This window comes from Microtus ochrogaster, linkage group LG8, assembly GCF_000317375.1.
Source record: "Microtus ochrogaster isolate Prairie Vole_2 linkage group LG8, MicOch1.0, whole genome shotgun sequence".
In the NCBI taxonomy this organism is placed as follows: Eukaryota; Metazoa; Chordata; class Mammalia; order Rodentia; family Cricetidae; genus Microtus; species Microtus ochrogaster.
This window is the reverse complement of record NC_022033.1, coordinates 22,545,487-22,556,620: the sequence shown is the minus strand read 5'-3', so window position 1 is coordinate 22,556,620 and position 11,134 is coordinate 22,545,487. Positions and strand designations below refer to the sequence as shown.

The 11,134-nt window shown below is 41.5% G+C and overlaps 1 protein-coding gene across 2 annotated transcripts in view; it reads right to left on the bottom strand.

The window, feature by feature from the left end:
• Trpc4ap (transient receptor potential cation channel subfamily C member 4 associated protein) overlaps nt 1-11,134 on the bottom strand; it is a 71,927-nt gene that overhangs the window by 43,791 nt on the left and 17,002 nt on the right. For both annotated transcript variants that reach the window (XM_005363074.2, XM_005363075.2), the window contains exons 2-5: nt 6,452-6,580; nt 4,326-4,442; nt 2,611-2,668; nt 491-546 (exon numbers count right to left, since the gene is read on the bottom strand). In XM_005363074.2, the coding sequence (XP_005363131.1) occupies nt 491-546; nt 2,611-2,668; nt 4,326-4,442; nt 6,452-6,580 (360 nt within the window). The remainder of the gene's footprint in view (nt 1-490; nt 547-2,610; nt 2,669-4,325; nt 4,443-6,451; nt 6,581-11,134) is intronic.

Genomic DNA, 11,134 nt, shown 5'->3' with positions numbered 1-11,134 from the left:
AACAGTAAGTGCTCAGCTTTCTTTCTCCATGACTTCCTTTATTCCCCACTCTTCCAGACACTGTGGCCGATCCCACAGACTGCCATAGTCAATAAATATATGGCAGGACCTCTGACTCTTGTTTTCCAGTAGGAAAATGAAGGGACAGGAAAAATAGACTTAAATTTATTTTAAATGATATGGACACTGCCAACATTTGTCAGCCTTTAACAAGTAGTGGTCAGTTTCTGCTTGGACACCTGAGGTGAGGGGTGCTGGCTGGCTATGGAGTTCGGGGCCTGTCAAGGTAGCTTTAGCTCTAATTAAGTGCTACAAAATCCGGTCTCTCCATTACTTCTACCTGCTGGTATGGATTCTTAGGCACACAGAAAATAAGGGCAATTCCCTTAAATAACTGAAGGCAGTTTTCTTGTCTGCCACCCCACTCAAGCATTCCCGCTTCACCAGTAAAGATGGAGGAGGAGATACACGATACAGAGGAAATACTCACACAGACACAGGTGTTGTACAGGATGCTCAAGCAGTCCTTCGACATCTCATCACTTACTGAAAGGGAAGGAGGAGCATTATTCTTCTCTGTAACAGTAGCACTCTTCTGGAACATAAGGAATGTTCTAGCTGGGTGTGTGCTGGGGGCCTGCAGTCCCAGCACTGCACAGTCGCTCGTGTTCACGAGCCCCTCACACCACAGGGCACCAGAAAAAGACTCAAGGCCAATTTTCAAAATCAAAACCACCACGCAGTGGTGGTGGACACCTTTAATCCCAGCACTGGGGAGGCAGAGACAGGCAGATCTCTGTGAGTTCAAGGCCAGTCTGGTCTACAGAGCAAATTCCAAGAAAGGCTCCAAAGCTACACAGAGAAACCCTGTCTCGAAAAACAAGAAAAGAAACAAACAAACAAAAAAAAAAACCAAACAAAAAAACAAAATCAGAACTGGAATTCAGAGTGTAAGATTCCTGACCAAATTCTTCTCATTGAAAAGTCTGCCAGCAGAAAACATGGGCATCACTTCTACCTCAGACTTGCCAACTGGGTTTAGGTTTCCTTGTTACAGTTATCTGTATTAGGAAAGTGGACTCTAATGTCTGATATTCTGTCGGTTCCAATAAATAAAGAACTCAACTATACTAATGAGCAGAACAAGACAGTAGCACAAAAAGGAACTTAATTTTATGAGCCCCAAACCCAGAGTTGATAAGCTCAGTATGGTAGGAGTGCTTAATCTGGTGTTGCCCTGATTTTTAAAACCAGTTTCCGTTCATTTCCTCATTGCCATAAACTCTAACATCCAAATCTCTCTCAAGATCCCAAAGAGTGGCCCTGTCAGTTGGACTAGCCTAGCCAGACAGATTGGTCGCTCATCTACTCTTGGCTATGTACGTATGTGGTGTCCCTCATTGCTACCTCTCAACAAATTTGCCTTGCAAGCTTAGTTAGTCAATGAATTTAAAGTAGAACGAATCAGAATTATTTCAGTAGTTCCCAACTTTCCATTTCCAAAGGGAGTAGATTCGTGCACTCATCAAGAGTTTGCTGACTACTCAGCTTAGATGGAGTTGCAAGCAAAAGCGGAAGGGAAGCCCCACACTCCTCGTGGGACCCACAAATCTATGGGGAGCGTGAGAAACCAAGAGTGACCAACAGGTCATTAAATCAGGGGATCTCAACCTGTGGATCACAACCCTGGGGGGGGGGTTGTCAAATGACCCTTTCACGGGGGTTGCATATCAGAGATAGTGCATATCAGATATTTACATTACTATTCCATTCATAACACCAGCAAAATTAGTTATGAAGTAGCAATGAAGTAATTTTACGGTTGGGTCACCACATGAGGAACTGTATTAAAGGGTTGCAGCATTAGGAAGGTTGAGAACCACTGCATTAGAAGACTCTACTTACTATTAGGGTACAAAACTGAGATGCTCAAAATGAGTATGAGACCAGGATACGGTGACACAAGCCTGCAACACTAGTACTTGGGACAGTGGAGGCCGAAGGGTCAGGAATTTCAGATCATCCTCAGGCAGCCTGCCTCACTCTTGCCCCACCAAAAAAGAATATGAATTCTCTAATTACCACTGTATACACAAATAGGGCTGCACACAGTACTACATCCCACTAATGTGGGTGTAAATTTAAAATGTGTATGTATATTAGAGACACACACATACACAACACACACACACACACAGATGTTAACTGAAGTGATCTCAGGCTTTTAAAGGCAGGGTGAACTGCACCTTTAAGGTAGAATTTTTGAAAACTAAATACTGAACCCTAAAAAAGAGCGCCTGTCACACATGCAAGTTGAGAGAATAATACAACAGCTAAACCTATCACCCAACTTAGAAAATTATGAATTACGCAAACACTGACTTTTACCATATATGACTCTGGCAATGACTGAACTTCTTTTTCTTTTTCATTTATCTATTTCCAACAAATATATAATTAATGCAGTGCGTTGCTTGCCCTGGGACAAAGCAAGTTCTAGAGCTGACTGGAAGTTAGGTTCTCATGTTGCAAAAAAAGACAACAACTCCCGACAACAGCCGCCATGCTGGCACACTGGGACGAGGACAGGCGCCTAACAAGCATACTTACTTTTTAGTTTCTGTCCCCGGATAGAGATTGTAGGCCTCATAAGAATTTCTATAAGAAGCTGAAAACAAAAAAAAAATTAGATAAAAAATAAAAAATCTTCAAAATTAATTCAAAGCACAACTCACGAATCAATTTTTCCTATGAACATCTGTGGTCCAAGGAGCTGTCACGAACCCTCTTGATCTAGGAGGCAGGAAGGAACACTCAGGCCAGAAGAGGGCACTGGATCCTCTGGAACTGGAGGTCAGAAACTGATTTGCCATTTGGGTGCTGGTCACAGAATCTGAGTTCTCTGCTAGATCATAACACTTTTTACCTGAGTCATCTCTCCAGCCCCTAAGGAACATCTCTTATTTTTATAACAAGGGCTTTTATTTTTGAATAAAATTGCTTCCTATTTCAGTATGTTTGTTGTTTTGAGACACAATCTGGCTGATCAGCCCAGGCTAAGCTCCAACTCATGATCCTTCAGCCTCAGCCTTCCAAGTCCAAGTGTTCACCTCCAGCCTATTTTCTACTTAAATAAATTGAAATCTTTTAATATAATCTCTGTGCTAACAAAACAGCTAAGTCCACATATTTAAAGAAATTCACCATAAATGGGTATTTTGTTTTATTTTGTTGCTTAAATCAAGATAGGAACAATTTTGGAACAGAACCAAATGTTCTCCTAGCCCTTTCCAGCTACATGCCAATACTGGACAGCATGTCCGAGACACCTCAAGCCAAGTGGGAGAAAATGATCCATCAGCATTTTTAAAGTTTCTGTTTCTTCTCATTGTTTTAACACCAACAGGCAGCCTTTAAGACTAAAGAGCAGCTAAGGGATCTTAAGAAAGCCTCTGCTCATCTGAAACCAGCAACAAATCTTAAGAAACTAAACCCATTCTGGGGACTGCATGCGCTGAGTGACTCCGACATCCAGAAATGAGGGGAGGGGCTTTTGCACGAGACAGTAGCTGACAAAATAAAAACCCCAGCATCTGTGCCAGACTCACTTCTAGAGACTCATGGGACTTGGATTTCTGCACAACTGCATTAATAGCTAACTGTACTGGTGGAGGGAGGGCGTGAGGCTTAGGCAGACAACAAAAGGTGCTCTGAAGGCAGCTTTCTGCTCTGTGTGAGAGTGGTAGGCTATGCCTACCTACCACCCAGCTTCCAGCCTTCATATTGCACACTAAAAAAAGCTTAGTAATTAATTGTGTGGAGGAAGGGTAAGCACACAGATGCCCTGGCATCTATGGAAGTCAGAGGACAACCGTGGTAAATTAGTTCTCTTCTTACACTACGTAGATCATGGGTATCAGCCAATGCTTTTCAAAAGAGATTACAATCCCCTGAGCTGTTGAGAGGTAAGATCTCAGATGCACCAAGTATTTCACCAAAATAAACTCAGTGAGAATACAAGTCTAGGTCAATGAGTAGGAAGCCTTGAATGCCATTGATCTCAAAGATAAAATCCATTCCAGAGAGAGGGCTCAGCAGGGTAAGACACAAGCCACCAAGTCTGATAACCGAGTTCAATCCACAGGACCCATGGTGGAAGAACAGAAACACATGTGCATGTGTGCACGTGTGTGCACACACACATGAAATAAATTTGCTTTTAAAATTAAAAGATTTGAAATATTTCTGACAAAATCTGAAATTCTTGCCTCCCATTTTAAATTCTCAAACGATTAAAGTATTAATAGTATTAAACAGCTACTTACATCAACACCTCCAAACAAGTCAAAAATATATGTATTTGGATACGTAGCTTCTTGAGTAAGTTTCCTATCTTCAGTTACAAATGCCATAGCCTCCACGGAGAGAAGAGGGGAAATCTCCTGGTTTCAAAAAAAAAAAAAAATACAGATTCTGTTTTAGAATTTAACACAGACCAGACATTAAAACATGCATTTTAGTGACAAACTAGTTTCCCCTGAGCACAAAGCTAGCCCTCAATAAACTATTAGGGAGCCTTGGAGTCCTTTTCCCATGGAATCTGACTGGTGTAACTGGCTTCAATGAACAGAGAAGTGACACTGAACACTTAGCTATAAACCGTACAAAGGCCAGGTAAAGTTGGCATTTACTACCATAGAACCTCTCTGTCATGCTGTGAAAAGCTCACAACCCCCTGGGAAAGGCCAGACTGTGCATCCTTTGCTGACTTCTAGCAGCAACCTGCCAGGCACCAGTGAGGCCATTTTGGGGCTTTCAGAACATTTTTAGGCCCTACAATGATTACACAGGAATGAGAAGAGAAACAATTGGTTCTGCAGCCATATCCAAATCTCTGCTTGACTGTGATCTGAAGAAGTCCAAGGCATTCCGATGTCTTCCACGGGCACCCAAAGGAGTCTCTAAGTCACTTGTGACCTTTAGCACTTTACTGTGTAACTATTTACAACCCGGGCTTTCTTTCCTCGGCTAAATCCTTGTTTCTTGAAGGCAAGGTCGAACAGATTGCTCTTGCTTACTCCTCCAAGTCTCAAAGCACAGGAGGTATTCAGCTTGGTAGGACAGGGAGGGGTTCTCAATCTTTAGGAGGGGCCCAGCATCCTTTGTTCATAAAACACAGGTTACAGCCAGGAAGAATCTCACAGAATACTGCTTTACAGAGTGGTTTTCAAGTATGTATTTACAGAATGAATAAACTCAAGATCACACACATAGTCAGTTGGGTATTAATTTCCCAAGTCTTCAATTTTACCTCAATTCTCTAACTTAGAGATTTGGCAGGAATTAAATGTAACAAGTTTTTGTTTTGTTTTGAGAGACAGGGTCTCACAGTGCAGCCCTGACTGTCCCGGAACCAGGTAGTAAAGGATCCACTCACAGTGATCCACCTGCATTTGGCCTCCCAAATGCTAGGATTGTGTGTGCAGGCAACACACCCAGGTTTTGGAAAGCTTTTTTTGTTTGTTTGTTTTTTTGTTTTTTGAGACAAAGTTTCTTTGTGTAGCTTTGGAGTCTGTCCTGGAACTCACTGTGTAGACCAGGATGGCCTCGAACTCACAGAGATCTGTCTGTTTTTGCTTCCTGAGTGCTGGGATTAAAAATGTGTGCCACCACTGCTGGGCAGTTGAAAAGCATTTTTTTTAAGACACGTAGAGGAGCTATAATTACTCCTATCAACCAGACTGTGAGAGGATGAAGAATAAATAATATCTCTTCATAAAGGGAAAAACTAGGTTTACTTAATAAGCATATTTAGAATTTACCTGTGGATACAGTCATCAACACTGAAGAGCACTATAGTATTTAGTTTTAATATGGCACAGGTTTACATAGGTTATAACTATAGCTCCAGCTCCTTGTTTAAATTTGTGTTTGGACCCAGTCCCCAAGTCAGAAACTATGAGTGTGGTCCAGTGCCGAGACAGTATTCAAGACAGAGAACAAGTATCTAGAACAATGTCATTATACTGTAGAACTAACTTTAATCTTACATTAGTGATAATTATCAACAGCCATAAAGCCCCTTCCAAGAGCCTTTGATAGTAAGGGAATTCTGTTCCAAGAGAATGTCATCAAGGGGTAGGGATAGAGTAGTGACTAAGAGTACCATTCCAACCTACCATGAGCAAGGAAGGCCCTGGGCTCAGTCCCCAGCACCACAGGAGGTGGTGAGGGCACAGCACTGGCCTCTCAAACTAAGGAAGCACTGCTTCAACAGCTTCCCAGGACGACACAACCTTGACTGGCTCTGAAGATGACTGTTCGCTTCTTTCAATGCTTCTGAATTTCTCCAGTATTCTACAGCTCACACAAAAACTGGCCATTTTTAAAAGGCCAACAGTTAGGCATCTGGAGACCTGAGCACAACCTTTCTAGGGTCTCGATGAGTTACCTTGAGGATGTTTTGGCACTCGATGAAGTCACTGTGAAGGTGGCTGGTGGCATAGAGCTTAAGAAGCAACTGAGGAATTCCACTCCATTTGGACAATTTGTCCCTCTCGGTCAAAAATGTTTCAGTGAACTGTGAATATAAACAAATAAACAAACTAATTAATTAATTAATTAAAAAAAACCAGGCTGGGCAGTGGTGGCGCACACCTTTAATCCCAGCACCCAGGAGGCAGAGGCAGGCGGATCTCTGTGAGTTCAAGGCCAGCCTGGTCTACAAGAGCTAGTTCCAGGACAGGAACCAAAGCTACAGAGAAACCCTGTCTCAAAAAACTAAAAAAAAAAAAAAAAAAAATTTACTGGCAAGGAATAAGTTTTGACAAGAGAGAGAAGCTGACTCCCAAATAGCCAGAGAGACAATTTAAAGGTGGCTTTGAAGAAATCTTCAGGAGCTTACAACAATTTACAAGCTGAAGCCTACGCCCTCTGCCCCTAACACAGCACCCCTCTGAATCCACCCCTACTCGCCAGCTTCAAGCTTTCCCTAGAGCACACTCAAAACTCCAGTCCAGCTGTGTTCTCCGTGCATGCTCTCCCTCTGCCCACAGGCTCTCTCCAGTCTTTCTGTCTGAAATGCTTGTTTTCCTTCAAATGCAAGACAATTAGGGCCAACAAGATGACCCATTGGGTAAGGCTGCTTGCTATACTAGCTGATAACTGATTCCTGGAATCCACATAAAGGTAGAGGAAGGGACTTATTAATACCATACGCTGTCTCCTAACCCCCACATGTACACCACAGTACAGGGTGCACATACATATTTTAAAAATAATTAAAAATATAAAGAAACTTTTATTAAAATTTTAAGTTATTATTTATTTTATGTGTATGGATGTTGTGCCTGTATGTATGTCTGTCTGTACACAACTTTTGTGCCTGGTGGCTATGCAGGCCAGAAGAATGTATCAGACCCCCTAGAACTAGAGTTACAAACAGCTGTGAGTGGCCAAGTGTTTTAAAAATCCTGGGCTACATAGTGAGTGTTAGGTCAGCCTGGGCTGTAGAGACCCTACCTCAAAGTAAAGCAATAAACAAACAAACAAATAAATACAAAAAGAAATCAAGGCAAGGGCTGAAGAGACGGTTCAGTGGTTAAGAGCATTTCTTATTTTTAAGGAAGACCCAAGTTTTGTTCCCAGCACACACGCTGGGCAGCTCATAGCCATAGATAACTCCCATCTTGGCTGGCACCCACGTACGTGTGGCATACATTCACATAGACACAAATAAATTAATAAATTAATAAAATCCTTTTTTTTTTTTTAAATGCAGGCAACAACTAAAGCATTTCCTTGGCTGGCCTTCCTTTCCTCCCTACAGCACTGGCCCCTACTTAGGGGTTTCACCTAGTACACATTTTAACCTATTGGACCTAGTTCCCGGTTCATTTGAGCCTTCCTCTCTAGATCACTACTTCAGAGCAGACACCGAACTGTGAAAATGCTCACCCGCTCTCTCTTTGCCTCTCTCACTTTCATTCAACTGGCACAGAGTAGGGACCCAGCAAATAGATGCCTGAAGGCTTTGGGCAGTGCTGGCAGGCAGAGGCAAGGCAGGCAGACCTCCGAATTCAAGGCCAGTCTAGTGAATTCAAGGCCAGCCTAGTGTACAGAGTGGGTCCCAGGACAGCCAGGGCTACACAGAGAAACCCTGTCTAGAACACCAAAAGTCGGACAGTATCAACCAGGGCAGTAGCACATGACAGAACATGAGCAGGTCATGAGAGTCTCACTAACACCTTCCCATTTCAAGGTCCAGTTGGAAATTTTTTGTGGTTCAATCCAATCAAAAGATCTCGTTATGGTTTGTATGGAGCAAACAGACCTTCAATGTTTGAGTTTTTCTGAACACGAATGCCCTGTGATGATGGACAAGTCTCATAATTCTTCCTGCATTTGTGTCGTAGATTATAGCATGAGGGGTAACAGAAAGTGCTTTGTCTCAGGGTAAAAGACAGGAAAATACTACTTCTTACAAGAAAAAGTCTGTACATCATCAATTTTATAGTGCTCAAGCTAAAAATCAATACAAGCTAAAACAAAACAAAACAAAAAAAGGAATGGTTAAAAATTGCTGTCTTGGGGGCTGGAGAGATGGCTCAGAGGTTAAGAGCATTGCCTGCTCTTCCAAAGGTCCTGAGTTCAATTCCCAGCAACCACATGGTGGCTCACAACCATCTGTAATGAGGTCTGGTGCCCTCTTCTGGCCTGAAGACATAAACACAGACAGAATATTGTGCACATAATAAATAAATAAATATTTTAAAAAAATAAATAATAAAAATTGCTGTCTTTTCCTTCAGAAGCAAAGCAAGCACCTTCAGCTGTGAGACTCTGCAGAAGCCATTCCTACAGCATACTATCTGAGCACTGTCCATTAGAGCTCGAAACCATACTAGAAACAGGCCACTAACCTACCATGAGAAACTACAGGAAATAATCAAGCACAACAACAAAACAAAAAACAGGGTAGCAGACATAAAAAAAATTAAAAACAGGAAACTACACAAACATCAACAAAACTACACGTTACAGGGATTTCTGAAAAGGTCAATTAATGAACAACCTTTTAATGGCAGCTTTTAATAGCATGAATGAGAGAATATTACTACCAAAGTGACCAGAGCAAGAGGTTGCAGTAGAACACAGACCATATGCCGACAAAGGACCGTTTCCTAAAGGAAATGACTGGGAGAACACAGGCCGTGAAACAGTACCAACCAGACCTATAACACCAAGCAGAGAAGCTGAATTAGTAATGATTCACACAGCAACAACCAAGACCTCCAGAGAAAAGTCTAGATCCAGAACAATGGCTTCACATATTATCAAACATTTAAAGGAGAATAACACAAATACTCAGATTCCCACATAATACATGAGGTCAGAATTCTGGTAACAGATCTAGACAAATACACAAGAAAACCAGAGGTCACTCTCTCTTACCAATATAGATGCAAAAACCTAACAACACATACAGCAAAAGCAAACAGGATTTATCCTGGGAAGGAAAATAGTTCAACATAGCAACTAATACAATACAGAAAACCAACACACTACAGGACACACTCGAGATATGTCAAAAGACAGAAGAAAAATGGCAAAAACCAAACATGTTTTCCTGATTAACACTGCACACACTAGAAGCAGAATGGAACTTTCTCAATCAGCTAAAGGTATTTATAAACAATCTAAAACTAACGTCATGCTTACTTGTATAGACTAGTGTTTGCTTACTAAGATTAAGAAGAAAAGAGGCCCACAGAAGTCTGCTCTTAACATTTACATCTGACAATGCATTATAAACATGACTGTGAGCAATTAGGCAAGAAAAACAAAAAACACTGACTTGCAAAGATGGAACACTCTATTCACAGACAACCTCATCCTATTATCAGTTACATTTACAGCAGCATCAAAAATAAGATGTAAAGAATAAAGCTAACAAAAGCAGAGCAAGGCTTATACAAGGAAACTAAACACTGTTAAGATATTAAAGGACACTCCAGACACTAAGGCAGGAGAATCTCAAGTTCAAGGCCAGACTGAATTATACAGTGAGAACCTGCACACACACCCAAAAAACAAGAAACAAACAAACAAACAAAAACAGGGAAGATATCTTCTGTTTAAGGAATGGGATTCCACACTTTTTATTATTATTAAAACAACAACAATACCCTTACATTGTTAACTAAACGTAATTCCTATCAAAGCCCAGCTGTGTTCATTGTAGAAGTTGATAATTTACTACTAAATCTCACAAGGGAATGCCAGGGACCCAAACAGTCAAATTAGCCTTAAATTGGAAAAATCCTAATTCCTGAATTCCTAATTTGTAACTCCATCACAAGTCTGCCTTAACCAAGACAGCACAGACTGGGAGAGCATAAAGACATCCTGGACTAGAGGGATAGCAATGAGATTCCCTAATGGTGAAACAATTTTTGTTCCGTTTTTTGGGGGGGGGGGGTTTGTTTGTTTTTGTTAGTTTTTTTTTAGAGAGTCTAACTGTGTAGTCCTGACTGTGCTGGAACTCACTAAGTAAAACAGTAGGGCCTCAAATTCACAGGGATCTGCTCACCGCCACCTCCTGAGCGCTGGGATTTAAAGACATGTGTCACCATGTCCCGAGGTTAATTGGTTTTTTGACTAGACTGCCAAAACCACTGAACAGTTTCCTTAACAAATATTACTAGTACAAGTGATTATCACTAAGCAAAAAATAAGGACTCCTTTATAATATTTTTTAAAAATTGATAAAACGAGTCAAAGGGTGGAGAGGGCTTGCAAGTATGAGGATATGAGCTCAATCTCCAGAACCTATGCAAAAAAGCAAAGAAAAGAAAAGAGAAAAAGAAAAGAAAAGCCAGTGTGGTAGACACACTTGTAATCCCAGGGCTGGGGAGTTGGAATAAGGATTCCCTGGGCTGACTGATCACAAGAAGACAACACCCCAGATTATCCTCTCATCTACGAACACACACAGGTGTGCACTGCACCTGAGCATAAACACAGGATCGTGATGCATGTGTAAGCACACATGCACAAACACACACACACGGGTGTGCACTGCACCTGAACATAAACACAGGATCGTGATGCATGTGTAAGCACACACACACAC